Raw genomic sequence first — 19,879 nt, 5'->3', positions numbered from 1 at the left:
CTACTCCTTCACCCTTCCCTTTATCTATTTCTCAGCATATAAGCTGTGCTTTTACTTGGCTTTCAAAACAAAATGAATTATGTCACCTGCTTCAAATAAAGAGTACACATAACCACCAACATTAAAAGTCATTATAGATGCAGTCCAGTCATTATCACTTGATGCAGGGGTCTGAGTTTAGATCATCCCCAAAAATGTGTCAATTCTAAATGTACTGAAGCTTATTAAGGAAGAAAGAAAACACTAGATAATGCTTATTTTTTATTTTCCATTTTTAGCACATAAAATAGCATAAAAGTGAGTTAATACAAAACAGAGTTGTGACTTGCACAAGGGATAGGGATAGGGTTCACAAGTCCAAATCTGTCTCAGTTTCATAAGAGATCCGTGTAGGCTTCCGCACACAAAACATCAAATACATTTAGTTCTTTAAGGCTTAACTCCAGTTTTCCATCTTTGACTTTACTGCTTTTGTACAATTAAAGGTTTCTGCATAATCTTCTGTTTCTCTTAGTCTTTTCTTATTCCATCCTTTTTTCATCCTTCCAAAACTAACATCCTCCCATGCATTTTTATAGCCAGGGCAACAAATATATAGGACTTTTTTGTGTCTCCCCTTTCACACACTGGAAGCTCATGTCCTCTGCAGCATCAACATCTGATGTAATGCATGACCTCACAGCTCCCTCGTCCTGAAGAGATCATGCCAGTTTTAACCCTCATTAGATCAAACCCACTGACTCGGAAAGCGAATTTATGTGAATTTGCTGTATGAGTGGACAGCACTGAACACAAATAATTTTACGAGTAAAGTCATCAGAAATAGTGTCACCTCTGTGTGCTTTATACCCAGGTGCATGTGTCCTGTGTTTTATACCCCACGGCCCACGCCTTTTGAAAACTTCTACTGTGAAGCTTTTGTCGCAGTGATGTGGAAAGGCGCTCTTCTCCTTAATACATCAAGGCCCATTAACCCCTCATCAAGCCAAGTGTTGGTCCATAGTCCCACAGGACCCCGGACGACTGTTTGTTAATCTAGTTAGTGCATGGGGGGGGTGGGGGGCTGGGGTGGGGGCGTTGAGGCAATATGAGAGTGAAAGGGGTTGAAAGATGATCCGCAGGGAACAATCTGAGCACTGGGAAGATGGAACGTGTGGGTGTATTATACAGTGAACAGCAAAGCAGCAAGGGAATTATCGCTCATTGAATTATATGCATGACTTTCTAATGCACTTTAATGTCAAGGGCCTTCACAGCATACCAGCCCCACTAAGTGAAATACCTTTATATTTTCATGTAACTTTAATTGCACTTGGATGAAGGTTTTCTTTTAGACTCCCATTGCATCTGTCAGCTCTATGTTTTGGGGTTGCCAGAGAAGCACTGCCGCCACCTGCTGGACATTGATGGAATGATACCGTAGCACATTATTGCAATGCATTATCTTCATTCCTGACCATATTGCCTTCAGTGTTTTTTTTTTTTCTTTCCCCTCCCTCCGTAGGTCAGACCTCGCCTGTGAAGAGCCTAAAGCCCGTAAGTGCGAACCTCCCTCTTCCTTAATATGCTTGCTCTAGTGGGACTTAGGCCTTAATAATAATTGCAGAGCTTCGTGTCCTTCAGCTTCTTTGTTGCAAATTAAATGATAGCAGTGTGCATTTGAATATTGATTATATTTCTGGGTTCCTCCCCATTGTTTGCGCTGAAAAATTGTCCTAATTGCTTCCATTCAGTATCAGTATACTTGGAGCTATTGTCATGGGATTGCCATGGTAATGAAGCATGGATGAGCCTCTTTAGATATGCTGCTATTATTAATGCAACAGTTTTAGATAAAGAAGTTGCCCTTTCATTCTGAATAGGCCTGCGACTGCCACGGGGAATTTCATTTTGTTTTTGTTTTTTTCCATGGATTTGAAATTGCAGCAGGGCTAAATCCCATCACTTTGGTCTCTAGACAGTTTGCCAAATGGACGCAGTCTACAGCAAAAATGACCTTTATTGTTCCATGCATCTGTCTTCTTTATATCTGCTTGCTTGGCTTAATAGGCGGAAGAGGATTTGGGTGCTCAGTGTGTGATGTGATAAGAACTAAATTGTTGTATTCAAGAAAGAAATTTGATTTGTTAAGAAAAGGGAGGTCTCTAAATGGATAAATGATGGTGAGTAAATGTCATTAAGTGACTGCGAGAGCAAGAGTGTGGTTATAATAGTCATAGCAACAGTAATAGCATGACACAGTTGTTGTAGAAAAAGCTGTTGCTCTTGTAGTATTTGTGGGCAATAGTTTAGCTCACTTAAAATCAGTACCTTTTCAACTTTCCTAGAACATGTATTATAATAAAGAAATGTATTTTGAGGTATTTTTTGCCTATAGAAACACCTGTAATGAAACAAAGGTGTGTGTTTCCTTCTATTTATTGGGCGAAATGGTACACGGTGTGGCTTGAATTTTTTTGCAATTCATTGTTTATGTTAAACTCAATCTTAATTCGTATTTCTGTGCGTTTTTTCCCACCTGGAGCAGAGACAAGAGATGACGGCCAGCACGGAGACTCTGGACAGTGTAGTAGATTCCATCCCTCAGGCCTTACCGTACCACTCCAACACTAGCACCCTGCGCTCTATAGACTCCCCCAAACGGGACAACCAGGAGACGTACCTCAAGTCCAAAGCCCTGTTGGACAGCAGGCGTAAGTCCGTATAAGATTTCAGAGCAAACTAGCTTTCAACGCAAAATAGTTATTTGCTATTACTTTTCTTTACACAGAGCCTCACACCCAAGATATAGATGTTTTTCTAAAAAGAGACATTGAGACTGGTTTTGGGTTTCGAGTCCTGGGAGGAGAGGGACCTCAGCAACCTGTGAGTTACCTCTGAAAACTATACATGCTTTTCAGTCATGTGACTTTTGTTGTTGTGGCAGCCATTTTGAATACCAAAATAGTACTACAACATTGCAGTACTACAACATGTAACAATATCTCTACTTAGGATGAAAATGAAAGACGATTGAAAGTGGCATTTTTATGTACTTGTAATCATTGCTCAAGAAGATAACAGTAAAAACACGGGCCCAGAGAGCGCACGTGTTTGTGAAGAAACCGGTAAGTCAGTGTTTAAGATGCTCAAGTAAGAAGTTAGCGTGCTACCGGTTAGCATTTAGCTTCAACAGCTCAGCTTTGACCTCTCCAAGAGAAAGCCCTGAACCACAAACACCTAGCCTTGGATACAACATGTGACAGAGGTCAGAGCTGAGCTGTTACTGTAGTATTTCCTCAATGTTCATAGATGTGAGCCACACATGTGTTTATTGTGTTGAAGCCATTGACAGTTGATTGATGACAGTTGCTAACCGGTAGTATGCTAACGTCTTGAGCAGCTTTAACACTGACACAGACTGAGACTCTGTTGACATGACAAACTGTAAAAATGACAGAGAATGGTTTTCTGTTTCCTCTTTGATATATTAATTTACTCTGAGGAGTGAAGCAGATATTAAGTAAATTCTGCTGTAGCTCGTCGGACAGCTCTGCTACGTCTGCACCACACTTTATGGTTTCTTCACGTAAACGTGCATCTCTGGGGCCGTGTTTTAACTCTTATCTTCTTGAGCAATGATAACGAGTACATAAAAATGCCACTGTCAATCAGTTGCCTTTCATTTTCATCCTGAGTAGATGTTGTAGCACTGCATAATGAGACTTCGGTATTCAAAATGGCTGCCGGAACTATGTGCAATGTCATTGGAAATGCATGTATACATCCCGGTGTTTTCAGGTTTTCTGGTAGATCTTCACCGCTGATTGAACCGTCTCCATGGTTATACATACATTCCATCCAGAAAACCTACCAGAAACCCTCAAAACAATTGTTGCTGTCTGTTGTTTGTGTTCTGTCACCCACCTAACTGTACTTTATGGCAAAATTTCAAAACATCCCCCCCCCCTCTCTCCATTTGCGCTGTGTAGAACGTTTTCCCCCAAGTTTACATTGGAGCCATTGTCCCAAATGGAGCAGCAGAGAAGGACGGACGCCTGAGAGCAGGCGATGAGCTCATAGGCATCGATGGCGTCATGGTGAAGGGCCGATCTCACAAACAGGTCCTGGATCTGATGACCAACGCTGCTCGCAATGGACATGTGCTGCTTACCGTGCGCAGGAAAGTCATCTTCAGAGGTATGTGAGAAAAGACAGGGAAACTCCAAGTACAGTAGCACTGATGAGGTAATAAGTCCTCAGTGTACGTATTCATTAGTTCAACTTTCTTTCTGCCAAACTATAAACAGACAAAACACTTAAAATGTGCGTATTATATTCATGTAATGTTGCAAGTACCTGCTGAACTAATCAATGAGACGAGCTGTGTACTGCCGTGCTGGATCGAAACAGGAAGTCACTTCTTGGGCGGCGCTGTCAATTGCAATGATTTCATTTCATTAACAGTTTCTAATTTTTATCTTTTTTTATCCGCAAAAATATTAAACCAACCAAATTTTTGCTCAAAATTAGTGGATAAGAAGTTGTTGAACTACACAAAGACAACCACAGTTTTGTTGAGTGTTTTGGGTCGACCAACAGGCGCTGATATACAAATAAATGTATTATTATGAAAAACGCATGAGTTTGACTTAGAAAATGAACCTCGCTGGGCATTATTTTCTTGAGGCAGAACTGAGAAGCCTCAGACATTGCATCAGATATGGACGGGCGTCTGTTTGTGCCATCTCTTTGGGTAAACACACAGATTTGAGAGCATACTGAAGCCCTGTAACAATGTGCACACACACCCACACACAGGATATCAGTGCAATAAAGGCTCCTTTGTCTCTTCAGATGCGACTGAGGAGGAGGTGAAGGATATGACTCCGGTTCTGGTGAATGGCTCTCCCAAACTACCTCACCTGCCCATGCCCAATGCCATCGACCACGAGTCCTTCGACATCACGCTGCACCGAAGGGACAGCGAGGGCTTTGGCTTTGTCATCCTCACGTCCAAGAGCAAGCCGCCACATGGAGGTGAAACACAGAAGTGAACAGTCAAAATGAAATGTAATAATATGAACGCTTAAAGGAGCTAGATGCAAGTTAGCCATTTTATGCTCACTACTGCCACCTCAGGTCATGCATGTAACTGCACCTTCTATATTAAGCACAGCCATTTTAAGTGACAGTGCAAGATTTTAGAGGCAGTTGTGGTGAACAGGTCTGGGCTCATTCTACACATTCGGACATTGTTGGAACATGTAGAGGGAGGAAAATATATAATTGTAGCATTTTTAAACTCTGTATAGTCCCTTTAAGGGAGAAATGTGTGTGAACCCCATAGACCCATAGACCCAGTGTTATGCACCATTACTTACTGGTTGATGCACTACAGTATTTAGTTCAACTACTGGCTACTATGTTCATTTTGTCATTCAAAGTAGACTATGATTTTATTAAAATTATATATTGTTGTTAAGATCATAGTATTAGTAGCAGCTGTGCTAGTGCATTTATTATTTTTGGTTAAATCTGTAGATTTTAGTACAGTATTTAACCTCTTTAAAGAGATTAAACAGAGTTTAAAAATGTCAAAATAATGTATTTTCCTTCCCCTACATGTTCCAACAATGTCCTAATGTGTGGAATGAGCCCAGACTTATTCACCACAACTGCCTCTAAAATCCTGCACTGTCACTCAAAATGGTGTTAATTCGGGTCCGAATTGCCGTCATGCACGAGCTTAATATGGAAGGTGCAGTTACACGCATGACCTGAGGTGGCAGTAGTGAGTATAAAATAGCGAACTTGCATCTAGCCCCTTTAAGTGCATTTTCTCCAGTTCAGCTTTGCCCAAATCTAAAATGATGCAGCCTATAGGCCAGAGCAACGCCTCATTTGAAAGCTTTTTTGTTACATTTTCGTCCAATTTTTGTCACTTGTTCATTGCTTTATTGTCACTTTTCTGTTGCATCTCTGTGGCTTTTTCACTCTTGTTTTCATGTCATTTTTGTCTCTATTTTGACATTTTTCTCAAGAAGCTTTTAGATTTGGAGAAAACTAGAGAAAATGTGCCAAAACTGGCTGCTCGGTTCAGGTGAGGGTAGGAGGTTAACAACCAAAATGTGTCCAACTCTTAGAATAGAGGCTCTCAATCACTTTGCTGTTGCTGCACACACAGGCTTTGAGTGGGAGTTAATTAAAGTTAATTAATGTCGATGGCATTAGTATAAGCCGTAATAGGTCTAATATTCTGAACCTTTCTCACATTTTAGTTTTGATTTGTGAAAGACTTACTGCATGTTTAAAATTGTAATATTTCTTTCCACAAATGTGTCTCTTGGTTGGTGCTTTGTGCCTGTTTTCATGTCAAGCAGAAGTTTTCAGTAGTGTGACAATATATACATTTTCTGATATATCGTGATGTTTTTCTTGACGACACGGTACTTTTAATTCCGATATCGATACATTTGATGGCATCGTGCATATTAATGAGCATCATCATGCATATTAATGAGGCAGCAGTGCTCCACTGAACTGATCAAGAATTCTGCAGTGCTGCCAATAGAGAGCAGCTCTACAATTCTAAGTACTTGGACCAAACACTCACATAAATATATTACTGTTGATGATAGTGCCTTTAATTATGAAAAAGATTAATTTCGTTTCAGTTTATAACTTTTTAAATAGGACTGTGGTTTCTTGTTAATTTAAATGTAAATGATGAATAATATATAGTATGTTAAAATAAAGGTTAAAAGTAGCATGTTTTATATTAATCGTGATGCATCGTATCGTCTGCAATATATCGATCATCGCAGTATTAGCGTATCGTGAGATACCACATTGAATCATGAGATACCCAGAGGTTCCCTAGTACAAAGCCATGCATTATCAGTGCAAGACCTGATCTCAAGCACCCTTTAGTAGCGCCACAAGAATTTATGGTCATTTTATTTTCTGTCCAATGCCTCACACTGACTCCAGTAGGTGACCTGTTTTCAGTCATACCCCACAAGATCGGGCGCATCATCGAGGGCAGCCCCACTGACCGGTGTGGCCTGCTCCACGTGGGCGACCGGATCTCTGCGGTGAACGGGCGCTCCATCATCGAGCTTTCACACAGCGACATCGTGCAGCTCATCAAGGAGGCGGGACACGTGGTCACCCTCACCGTAATACCAGAGGACGGTGAGATGCACTTTGTCGCAGGAGAAAATATAATGCGTGCAATGATTTACTGCAAGATGGTGGAAAAACATTCATTGAGTATTATTTTATCAGGACTTTCCACAAAGATGTCCAAGCATTTAGTTTAAGATAAGATAAGATAAGATAAACCTAATGTGACATATCGGAGTTTCATCTCTGAATTATTGATCACTCATTATTATCATCATATTACGAGAGACACTGGGTGAAAGGGGAATTCAAATGTTGATAAACTTTTGATCCTAATGCAAAGACCTGATGTGATTTTTTCAGAATACAAAGGTCCTCCATCAGGAGCCAGTTCAGCCAAACAGAGTCCTGCGCTTCAACACAGAAACATGCTGCAAAGGTTAGAATTACTGCGTATTACAAAGTGAATGTGTTTTCTAGCCCTTACAAATAGCTGGACGTTTGAAAGACCATTGCATTGCAGATCTGCGTTGCTCATAAAACCTTTGAGAAGACGAGTTTGCTCAGAAAGTTTTCACTGCTAACAACAAGTTTGTTCCTGTGACTAGAGGTGTTCGGGCTAAATCCAGGTTATGAACTAAAATGTATTAGGAGCAAACGACACGAGAACAGGCATGTGAGAGTGAGAGTGGGAAATGTGGAGAAGTTAAAGGCCCTATACCTGAAGCAGATATTCACAAAAACGACTGATACGTGCTTGTGCATCTAATTATAAAGCATTTCTATCGATTGGGAATGAGCAGATTAGTTGTTGTTTATTGTGATCACATTGCTGGCTGAACGTTGTGAAACATGCTTGACAACTCATTCTTCTGAAGATTTAGATTGTTAGAATTGTTAAATGAATAAGAAATTAGTTTGGACCAAAAAATAGCAATTAAAGGAATAAAAAAAAACAGCATGTGAAATGATAAGTGTTAAAGTTTTACTGGCTCATGTGTCTCTACAAGAGTTTTATTTCCTGTCCGTGGGTTGTTTTCTTCTCTTTTTTTGTCCCTTGTTAATGCTTTGACTTAATGCTCCTAATGTTTACACGGGGAAAGGCGTGGGAATGCAATAATTGAGCAAATAATAAAACAGAAAATCTAATGATCTAATGATAATTCTTCTGGCAATAAAAATCCCATCCTCTTCCCGGCGCATTCCTCACATTACATTTATTGTTTTGGTTTCAAGGCCTGCAGCGTCGTCTGTGTTATTAAAAAAAAAAACCTAATCGGAACACGAGGCAATTTGTTTTGTTTTTTACTTGTTTCCAGTTCAACCCTGGACTTGGAAGACAAAATCGACAGCCTCTCCTGGTCGGATCTGAAAGTGGGCGAGCAGGGGGCCTTGTGCGTTACAGGGCCAAACCAGGTAACGGCATTTATTCATTATGTATGTATCGCCTTGACAACCGAGTGAAAGTCAAACATCTTTGTGAATGGTATACTGTATCGAAGCGCCACGCCGTGCAGTAACCTGCGTCATCATCCAGCCATTGTGAGAGTTGCAATGTGAGATTCTCAAGGTGAATGCAGCTGACTCAATGTAGAAAAAAAGACTATTTAATTGTGGCTCACAGGTCAAAGAATTAATTTGTAAAGATGACTTTGTTAAAGCTATTACAAGGCTAAAATGTTGGTTCTCTTCAGACTAATTTTTATGATCCTTCCTTATTACGAATTATCTTCTATTTATACTACCATGAATCGATCAGCCTAATAATTTTCTTTGCTTGAATGATGTATTCAGATACAAAAAGGTTTCTTCTCATTGTGTCCCTGGGCAAGACACTTTGTTAACAATGGTAGCCACATCTCTGTCAGCCCCAGCCTTTGCTTATGAGCCATTCTTCCATGTACACTGAGGAAAAAAAGAAAAGAAAAAATACTGCTGTAATTCTTATCTTTCTCTTGCTGCGTGCAGGGCTGTCTGACCATAGAGTTGGAGCGGGGCCCCCGGGGTTTCGGCTTTAGTCTCAGGGGAGGGACAGAGTACAACATGGGCCTGTACATCCTGAGGCTGGCAGAGGACGGACCCGCTCAGCTGGATGGAAGAATCCATGTAAGTGACAAGTTAAGTCTCTCGTATTATTATTATCGCTATGTGGTGTCACATGTGTTTTGTGTGTATGCAAGCAGACATACAAAGCTCAGATTTGTTTGTCGCCATGGTTGCCATAAATGTAGCTCTTTATTGTTGACAAGACCAAGTATGGAAATGGAAATTGTCATGTTTGCTCAGTTTTGTTGCAACATTTTTATGATATTAATATTTTTAAGTAACATTTACCCAGTTTACCCAGTCTATCATGTATCGATCCATCTGTCTGTCTGTCTATTATCAGCATAGCTTAACATTTACATAGTGTGTCTGAGTATTTTGATCCCTACAGTGCAATATTCTCACCTTGCCGCGTTGATGAAGCAGGAGATTAAAGTCTTTTAGAGCACCACAGAGGAGCGTAATGTTTGCCCTCCAGAGGCCACGGAAAAGAAAGAAATCATTACAGTCAGAGCCCCGGCTCCTTGAGGGATTACCAATAAACAATGTCCATATAAATAGCATGTTTAAACTACGCTCTGTTGAGGTCAGAAATCAACCAAAACATTTCATCTTATGAAATATAGAATGTACTGTTACTTGGCTTAGGCCGATTTGTATTGGAGAACAGCCGATATTGTAACAAACGGTAGTCCTTTGGCCACAATAACAACATACTGAAATATAAATGGTATCCGGTGGTAACTTATTCAGAGAGTCATAAAAAGCTGACCTAATGGACTGTGTTCAAACAACGCTTGGCAACAATACCAGAGGCTGCGGAAAAATACGTTCATTTATTTATTCTCACACAAAGTTACCTGCAGTAAGTGACTAACTCTGGAAACGCAGTATAACGTCTTCGATTGTAGTGCAAATGACAAGTTTTCATATTTTTCTATTTATTTCTAGTGAAATGGGAAGGATAACCTGTCATGCATCTAATATGCCCGCAGTTGATGAGATTATTAGATGTTTACTAATTTATTTTGTCTAATATTTTTAATAAGTCATTATAAGTATTATTTGATCAGAAATCAGCTTTTACACTCCATATTTGGTATATTTTCTTTAACGTAAATTTTACTTTACTTTTCTGCCTCTACTGTCTGTTAAATACCTAGCATCACTTTAGGAGCTGAACGTATCATGCTATTATTATTATTAGCATGGAAAGGAAGATGATGCCGAGCAACAGCAGGGAAGTGGCCTCCGGCATAAATCAGTTTTAGATTTGGCAGACTGTGATATCCGTGCATGACTTTGCCCATCCACGGAGCAAAGGATGTCAACATTCATTAAAGCTCAGTTGAATGACAAGGTTACACACATTAAATGTTTTGTCATTTCCAATAATACTGAGTCTCCTCAAGATAATATTGGTGAAAGTAGAAAATTACAAAATACTTATTTTGTGCTTATTTGAACTTCAAATTTACAATGAAAGAAGACACACACTTAAACGTGCTTTGTGGTATTTTTTCAACTGTGAAATTCACACCTCATTTCTGAACACAAAACACCAGGTCTCATTCTCTGATATAGAAAGAAGTTTAAATAAAGTTATAGTCAGAGGCTGTTTTCTATTATCTACAATTTGTTGTGGATAAGACGGATCTTGATAAAACTGTAAAGAAAATTAAAGCCGCAAGTGGCATCGGGCAGTAGTACCTCAATTGCTGCCCCACTGTAGCCATATGTTGTAGGTGGTGTTAGAAAGAGAATCAAGCAGAATTTAGGTTTATGAAAGTTGTGACTATGGAGCCTCACATTCCTATGGCTCGTATGTGACATTACTCAAATGTTTTATGGGTCAAAAACATAATTAGTGATTGTTTTTCAACAACAACAACAAAATAAATAATAATGTTTATTCATTTTGGCAGCGTTTAACTTATTGAAAATTCCCCAAATTTACGAGCTTAATTTCACATTGAAAGATTCCCGAGAATTTCCGGCAATTTATCATGAATTTTCCACCCATTTGTAACCTAATAATGAGCTAGCTCTATGAAGTTTGATGTGTCTAACAGACGTTAGGCCTAATTAGGCACAAGCCAAAAAACTTAAATTTTTTAAGCAACAAATACTGCTGATGCTATTTAACTCCTCACGTCTGAAATACGTCACTGCCGAGGTTTAAATGCAGGACAGGAATCAGTCTAAATCAGGGGTCTCCAACCTTTTTCACCCGGCGAGCTACTTACACACAACAACAACGTCGGAGGCTTCAAAAACACATTTAGGTGGACTTCACCTATGAGAATTAGTATTTCAAAGAAAATGACTTGAGTTTAGTCCTCATACTTTACAATATTGACCCAAAAAAGAATGTTCAGAACAAACAGAAAATGCATCTAAACTTTGAGTTATCAAGCGTGTAGAGATGTAGAAAGTCCTTGGCGAGCTACCTAGCAAGGCCTGGCGAGCTACTGGGAGCTCCTGAGCTACTGGTTGGAGATCCCTGGTCTAAATGCATTGTTTAATAGAATTACTAAACCTGTACGGCCACATCGTACAGCCATAACCTTGGTTTGTTTCATAAATAAATAGGCTAATCGCAACACACTCACTAATATTAATGCTAACGCAGCTCGTGCTAAAGTCCACAGCAGCTAAATACACTCACTGAGGAGGCTCTGCTCCTGCGAAAAACATCACTATTGTAAGGAGAGAAAGAATTACCTTTGCTTTGCTTCCATGTTGTCATAACTGTGGTAGAATTTAGGCCAACAGCTGTAATCGGGAGTAGCCATGAGGTTCGGGTGTGATTCAAAGTAATACAATAGAACTGGGAAAGCCTTTAGGCGTCTGTCACTGTGAGGGTTTTAATACTGCATCTGCTATGGCTGCTGTGTGTCCTAACTTGTGGTATTTCTCCCGTGTTTGCTCGTGCGTAACTCGACTCATCATTGACCAGGCAGGTGGAAATGTACTGCCATGTGATGTGATCTGACTTGATACTGATTAGTCTTAAATATATACATTATATGTTTCATATACTTAGCTAACTGCAAAGACTGAGGTGATTCTTATCTCAAACCTAACAGCAACTACAATACTCACCAGAAAAATGTAAATTGTGTATTTTTCCAACGTCATTCAGCCGTACGAGACACGGTACTTTAGCTTCACTGCCGGCATTTGGTATTTTTGTCACCTGTAACATCTGGTGTGACTGTTTTGTCGAAATTGTCGCTTCCCTTTCCATGATTGTCTTTTGTACACGGCCGACAGGTTGGGGATGAGATTGTGGAGATCAACGGAGAGCCGGCGCGGGGCATTTCTCACACTCGGGCGATAGAGCTGATCCAGTCCGGAGGGAGCAAAGTGGTTCTGCTGCTGAGACCCCGGGCAGGCCTGGCTCAAGACAGCAGTGAGTACGGCAAACAGGGTGTCCTAGTGCTGCAAACAGTGGGATGCTGATGAAACCTCAAATCAAATAGGTTTATGTACTATCAGGTTTGTCTGTCTACATGCACAATTTGTCTGTGTTTTGAAAATGAAACTGTGGTTTCCATTATGCAAATCAACGTTTGTATTTCTTATTTTGAGCGAGACCAGTTCAGTTCTTTCCCTTTTCTACTTTTATACAGACACATTTTCCAAAAAAGTGTACCCTAACCTTACCACTAATGTATATTACATTTTAACACACCATGCTATTCAAATCAAATTACTATTGTTGCTTATAATTTTCTACAAACACCAGCTACCTTGCTTTAACATCACATTTACCACTGGGTGTAGTGTGTTCTTTTATCTGTGTGGCAAATTTCTAACAGACTGTTTTTTGCCTTTTCTTGTTTGTTTTTATCAAATGCAGGCAGCTCTTCTTCTACTGTGTGCTACTACACTGAGCACCAACACTAACCTCCTCACTACTTTCACTGGCCTCTTCTCTTTAACCTGGTAATCCTGTGTTTCTTTTTCATTCTTACTCTGCACGTATGGAACATAGCATTCGGGATCAGGGATTGATATCATATTATTTGCTCACTGGCCACTGTGGATATACTTGTTCAAATGTTACTATACACTTCACGATTTGCAGAAGTAACTGATTCATTTGTAGGTTGAAAAATGTGTTTGAAAATGTCAGTTCTGATCTGAGAATAATAACCGCGATGGAGAAAAACTGTGGTTATATGGAGCAATTTATATATCATGTGCTTAGACCAATTGTAATAATAATAATAATGCATCAGTTTGATATAGCGCTTTTCTGGACACTCAAAGACGCTTTACATTGCATTATTCATTCACTCCATACTTAGTGGTGGCAAGCTACTTTTGTAGCCACAGCTGCCCTGGTGTTCCGAAACGGTCTCCCATCCAAGTACCGACCAGGCCCTTCCCTGCTCAGCTGCCTAGATCTGACAGGATTGGGCAGAGCAAAGGCGGAATGGCTTATCTAAATTGCCAACCAGAAACCCTAAAAACATTTGGTCCAAGAGTCCACCTTGATGAAAGGGTAAAGCGACTTGCTAACCACCCATACAGCCGCTGGGTCACTGAAAAGTCAAATAATATCAACTTTTTCAGATTGCACCCGCTATTTAATGCCTGCCTTCATAAATGACTCACATACCGTTTTGCCTAGATTGATATTTTGTCACCATTTAAACATGTGCTAATTTGGTGGTAAAATCACTGTGTGCGCTTGTCTTCTAGGTTCACATGATCCAAGAGTCATTTCACCTGTGTCCAGCTACTCTGGGGAGGTGTTCTTCTCCGACTCGTCGCCGTTGTCTCCTCCATATTGCAGCTCCGGCGCTTCCGTCTTTGCTTCCTCTCATCTGTCTGGCAAACTGAAACACTCGCGCAACTGGAGTACCAACATTTATCTACCAGGCCTGAGCAGCTCGCGCATCAGCACCTCTAGGCCTCTGACCTCTGTGGACGAGGCAGGCGAGTGGGCAGACAATGAGACAGAATCTCCGTCCCCCCAGAGCTCCAAAGACACTGCGTTTTATACTAGGACCAGGCCAGGAGGAGCGAATGCGAGTAATCTATCCAGCCCAAAGAAAACTGTGGAGACGCCTAAAGCCAAAGAGCAACATCCCACTTCGAAGAACGTGCAAGAGGTGGCACCGATCAGGAAGAAGACGTCCCCAACAAGAACTAAAACTGCAAGCACCAAGAGGGCATCACCTCCAGCCAACCAGCAGGAGGTGCTACCCCCACAGCGACGGGGGCCTCAACAAGCGTGGGGATCAAAGGAGTTTTCCAGCAAAGAGAGCTTAGATCTTGTGAAGAAAAATGGCAACCTAGAGATCAGAGGATTAGCCCGAGAGATAGAAGGGAAACGAGGAGGAGAAAGGACAATGGCAGACCACAAACAAGAGAGTTTCAAAAGAAGGGTTGGGGGAGTGACGCATCACCACAGGACTGCTCAAAACACAAATAAGCAGAGGGACAGAGATAGGACAGACTCTGGGCACAAAAATGCTAAGCTCAAATCATCTGAGGATAGCAACACCAAGAAAGAAATCAAAAGAGAATCACCAACGTCTTTTAAGGGTGTATTAATTGGGAAAAGGCTTGGGGATTTTCCCAGAGAGGCCAAAGGGAGAGACACCTCCCATTCCAAAGAGGGCAGTCAGGAGGTTTCTGTCGCCTCTGTTCAAGGGACTCCACACAGCCCAAAGGGACCTATTAGCCCCGGCCCTTGGAAAGTGCCAAGCTCAGCCAAAATTCTCTCAGAAGCCGAGGTCCTCCGTGACCCTTTGTGATAGAATATCGAATCCCGGACTGCAACTGGAGCTGTGCCATGGAACAATATTAACCCATTTTTATTTCAGAGTTCTTCCATAAAAACAGAGCCTGTGACGGTGGCCTCGTTCAGTGGTCGATTTTCGCTACATTGTGAGACTTTTGACTTGCCGTGGCTTTGTAGCAGCTCCCCTCCGCCATGCCTGCTGCCTCACCCATGGGACCCCTGGATTTCGGGGTGTGTTTGGGGCTATGCCAGAGAAGACCTTACGAAATGTGAATATGTGCCAACTGCGCTTCACCCATCACAATGCAATGACCCATATGCAACTGAAGGGCCCTTTGACAATAGTCTCACATAGTAGTTCTTTTGACCTTTCTTTGAGGGGGACACCTTACCCTAAATGTTTGCTCAAATGCATGCAAATGATATTGTTTGTTTTACTCTTATCTTCTCATTTTCAAGGCCACCACCCAAGGCAAATCCACCCAACAACCCAGCAAGCATTGGACACTAGACTGTTCTAATGTAACAGCATCATTTTAAAGACCAGACACTTGTGGCTAGAGATCTTGTTTACCTTGTGTATAATAGTCAATCTGTGTGTAATTTATTGAGATTATATATAGATTAATATATATATATATACATGTAGCTGTACCAAGCCATTCCACATTTTTATATAGACTGCAAAGATTTGTCTTATAATCCGTACGATTGCACCATCCTTCCAATGTAAAGTGGTAGGAATTACCTTGGATCTTTGTAGTTCATGGCCTGCATAGGTAACTGCTTTACCAAATTGCTGGCAGTCGCTCAAAACGTGTCTCATCGTGAAATTTAATATATACATGATTATATATATATATATATATTTGAATGTGTCATGTTTTACAGACTTTAAAACTATCTACTGAAATCCATTGCACTGCATCTGCCCTTGTAGCTAAAAGAATGGCAATGACATGTGAAAATAAGTTGTATTTAATTTGTGACTTGCGACTAATGCATTGCTATTTTTGATTTTTTTTTTTTATCTGCTGTTTCACTTTTACCTTTTGTAACATATTTCTGTTTGTGTGTTTTGTTGGTATTTTAGTATATGTCTCCTATATGAAATATGTCAGGGTCCATGTTAAGACAAAAGGGTAATCAAGTATTTTTTTATTTTTATTTTTGAAATGATGCATCCTTGCTGATGGTAAAGTATTAAGAGGACATGTTTGAGATGAGTTTGAGTGTCTTTACTGCTCAGGGAACACAGCAAAGTAGCAACATGTGATCAGGTCAATGAGCAGAGGCAGGTTGGGGGAGATCCAGGCTTGGTTTATGATTGTTTAATGGAGTTCAGGTAATGTCATGTCAGGCAAGGATGTGGTCAGCTTTGTGCAATAGTCTGGACTGTTGACTTGATAGATTCAACTCTATTCATCAGGTATAGTTTATACAGTATATCCTGCCCCTGCCCTTCTGTACTTATTGTATTTATTTATTTCTGGCCCTTTTGTTTTGTTCTTTTGTCATCATTATGTGGCCTTGCATCACGTCAGTAGAAACAAAAAAAAAACTTATTGTAACATTATTTAGGGCTGGTAGATGTAAATCTTTGTACATTGTACAGCACCTGTATAAATAGTCACTTAGTGCAGAGGGAGAAAAATAGACGTATAATAAAATGCTCCATTATTTTTTTATGTAAAAAAAGAGTATTTATCATGGATAGAAAAAGATTGGCTACAACCTTAACATGGTGTTCTGTTCATGCACTGAAAATAAAGTTTTACTGAAAACATCTCCTGTATTTGTTGTACTCTAACTTGTTTTCCTATTATTCTAACCTATATTTTGTGTTTGTCTCCGTACAAACAGTATTTCAATGGTTGATGCGTTTTAAGAGCCTGCCCCATATGCACTGCTTTACAATAAAGTGACGGCGCTAAATTGTTTAATAATGGATTTGCATCTCAAGAATGGTATTCTGAAGACAAGGCTCTCTCAGTCTCAAAGCAGCCATGACAAAAGCCGCGTAAGCCACTGTTTCTGTGGCAGATTTCCAGTTGTCATGGCAGCCAAGTGCTTTTCACCACAAAGCGAGAAGAGTGCTTTATGCTTCAAGTAGCTGTTTTTTTTCTTCTTCTTTTTCAATACAAAAGAACAGCACGTAAGCACTGGCTCTGATAGAACGCACACGTCCTTATACTCAATATTACATCTATGATACCTTTGATTTCAACTCCATTCACAATGAGACAAGCCAGTGTGTAACTTATTGGTTATATTCATTTTGTTTTGTCAGTTTTGATTACCATATTTCACAAACTCTAGGCTATTTTATTAACGTAGATTTTAATATGTAAAACTATTTTGATAATCTAAACAGCCGTTATGAGCTATTAGAATATTGTCATTATACTTCTGCTTACAAACAACTATAGATTATTCATCATTTACTTATCTAATATCACATATGTTAGTAAATATGAGAGTATGGTTCCTTCATTATTCTGAATTCATGATACTAATGAAAGAATAATTAGGCTACATTTTATTTAAATGCAATTTGTAGTTTTCACCACTAGGCGTCAACATTTAGTGATACCAGGGCTACTATACATAATGTGCTTACATTGTCCTTCCAGTGATAGTTTCATTAGGCTACATGTTATAGTTGGACATTCTCTATTAAAACTGATTCTTCCTCTTGACCCTTTCATGAAATATACTGTCCACCTTGGCCAAGTTAACCATGAACCTGAAGTGTCACGAGATCATTTACAACTTTCGACATGCTCATAAGTTTCGGGTCACTCGCGGGTTTATCATTCCGCTGTGTATATGTCAGAATCAGGTGAGTTATGTAAGGGAGTATTCTAGGCCCTGAAGAGTCCCAGATGTATTCTTGTTGATAGGCTAACCTTAGGGAATGGAGTCAGTCTCTCACTTCGTCAGAGCGTTAGTGAAGATAAGAAAAGCAGTGCATGAAATAAGTCTTCAGATATGCCAGCTTTACAAATAGTTTCCTTTAAAAGGCTGCCTGGCCATTCCCCTTCTCTTAAGGCCATGTTTACAGTTTAATAAAGGCAATGCCCCCTGAACTTTGTCTTCTCTCTCTCTTAGTGGTGTATCTCAGGCAACACAGGGCGGAGACACTCCTTGTCAACAGACTAACTCGTGTAATAATGGGTGGAGGAGCTTTGGAGCAAGCCCTGGAATCCGCATGCGTCCAACAAGGGGAGCGAGCCTCGGTGTCCATGACTACAAAACCCCCAGATCCCACAAAATGACTCTTCCACCACATCCAATGGAAAACATAAAGTTCTTTCTTCGCCAGTGGAAGCTATTATATGGGTGGTTCCATTATACCACTGGTTTGGCCACTAACCATTATTGCGTCAGTGAATTCAGCTCAAACAAAAGGATTGCCCATGACAACACAAAAGAGGCTTCCCCTCAGAGGGAACCCCCGTCTCCTTCCAAGAGGACACGCCCATAATGTCTTTTTCAACAACACTTGGAGCAACAATCTATTCTAGGATATGACTGCTGCTAAATTGCATGTCCCAGTAATAAAACACGTGATCTGATAAACCAGTTCGCGCTGTCTAATCTCGGCGTGACGTCCGCATAGAACAAATATGTAATGGATCACTATTGTTTGTGCCGCTCTAATGCCATTCAGGCATTCAGGTCGCCACGCTCCCGGCGTGCGTCACAAAGTTCTCAGAGCAAACCCTATCCGTTTCCTGTTTTGCTTTTCATATGAGAGTCATGATGAGAGTAAATGGCTATGGTGGATAGACATGGGACAGTGCCAATATTCTAACGACCACGACCCTGGTTCTATTAGCCTACTGTTGAGAATGTGTGAGAATGTTTAAAACGCACAAGTGCCTTTTATCTGTGGGAAATTGTCCAGTTTTAGACCTTTACCGACTTAAAGTGCATATGACACATTAGACACAATTTTTGCTAAAACATAGTTGACACGATTATATTAAAGATTTTGCTAAAGATTGTGCTCAGCTTTTTTTAGTTTGGCCGTTTTTGTGATGATTAGTTTCACTTCCTCATTGGACACCGACAGGAAGTGACATAGAGGAAGGTAAACAATGTTAAACTGCTGCCGTGCCAACCATGTTAAGTCAATGGGAGTCAAACGAGTGAGTCAAACTGCTATGGAATGTTTACCCTCCTCTATGTCACTTCCTGTCAGTAGCTTAAAAATGTAAATAAACATCACTTTTCTGCCCAACATTTCTTCATTAAAATTGCTGCTTCACTGAAATAAAATGATACTTATGCAACCCAGGACACGCTGGTGGGACTATGTCTCCGAGCTGGCCTGGTGTCGCCTCGGAGTCCCCCCAGAACAGCTGGAGGAGGTGTGTGTGGATCGGGAAGTCTGGGCATCTCTGCTGAGACTGTTGCCCCCGCGACCCGGCCCCGGATAAAGCGGAAGAAAATGGATGGATTGATGCAACTGATGTTAGTGTCCATCTAAATCACTGTTAATTTCGTCGACTAAAATATTTAGTCTTAATTTTAGTCAAAGTGATATTTTTTCCGACTAAAATTGGACTAAAACTAAATTAAAAGTTTCTCATGAGACTAAAACTATGACTAAAATGTCCAGATATTTTAGTCGAATAAAATAAGACTAAATGAAAATGAAAGGGAGAGACTAAAATCATCCAAACTTCTATTGACCGTCTGAAAGAGCCTCATATCATGTAAAGTCACAGCCAAAGGATCAGCTCTGAGCTTTGTTCATATGGAAACAGCTCCATGAAGCAGAGAAACAAGATTAAATATGATTATAATGAATATTATCAATGCAAAGTCGACTAAATTGACATGCAATTTTAGTCGACTAAAACTAGACTAAAATTGAAACGTTTTTTTTAACTAAATCTCGACTAAAATTAAATTACATTTTAGTCAAAAGACTAACACTAAAATAAAACCTGTTGT

General features: G+C 40.2%; 2 protein-coding genes across 4 annotated transcripts in view; both read left to right on the top strand.

Annotated features, from left to right (window-relative positions):
- The window catches only part of magi3b (membrane associated guanylate kinase, WW and PDZ domain containing 3b), a 158,075-nt gene extending 144,068 nt beyond the window's left edge, over positions 1-14,007 (top strand). The window contains exons 11-22 of one of the 3 annotated variants that reach the window (XM_079579087.1): positions 1,505-1,536; positions 2,528-2,693; positions 2,771-2,865; positions 3,972-4,179; positions 4,837-5,019; positions 6,976-7,176; positions 7,471-7,546; positions 8,427-8,523; positions 9,076-9,213; positions 12,430-12,568; positions 13,019-13,104; positions 13,867-14,007. In XM_079579087.1, the coding sequence (XP_079435213.1) occupies positions 1,505-1,536; positions 2,528-2,693; positions 2,771-2,865; positions 3,972-4,179; positions 4,837-5,019; positions 6,976-7,176; positions 7,471-7,546; positions 8,427-8,523; positions 9,076-9,213; positions 12,430-12,568; positions 13,019-13,065 (1,382 nt within the window). In that variant the 3' untranslated portion in view covers positions 13,066-13,104; positions 13,867-14,007. Of the gene's footprint in view, positions 1-1,504; positions 1,537-2,527; positions 2,694-2,770; positions 2,866-3,971; positions 4,180-4,836; positions 5,020-6,972; positions 7,177-7,470; positions 7,547-8,426; positions 8,524-9,075; positions 9,214-12,429; positions 12,569-13,018; positions 13,105-13,866 lie in introns of all 3 variants that reach the window. The other 2 variants (XM_079579085.1, XM_079579086.1) reach the window with 2 other exon arrangements.
- LOC306979537 (uncharacterized protein) lies at positions 13,320-16,612 on the top strand (the record flags this gene model as incomplete). The annotated part of the gene is made up of 2 exons (XM_079578495.1): positions 13,320-13,335; positions 13,867-16,612. 2 exons carry the CDS (start codon positions 13,320-13,322, stop codon positions 14,925-14,927), a joined length of 1,077 nt encoding a protein of 358 aa, XP_079434621.1. The 3' UTR covers positions 14,928-16,612.
- Between the last annotated feature and the right edge of the window lie 3,267 nt (positions 16,613-19,879).

This window comes from Gobius niger (genome assembly GCF_951799975.1).
Source record: "Gobius niger genome assembly, chromosome: 20".
NCBI classification, from domain to species: domain Eukaryota; kingdom Metazoa; phylum Chordata; class Actinopteri; order Gobiiformes; family Gobiidae; genus Gobius; species Gobius niger.
The sequence above is the reverse complement of the archived record's forward strand: the minus strand, read 5'-3'. Positions and strand labels throughout refer to the sequence as shown.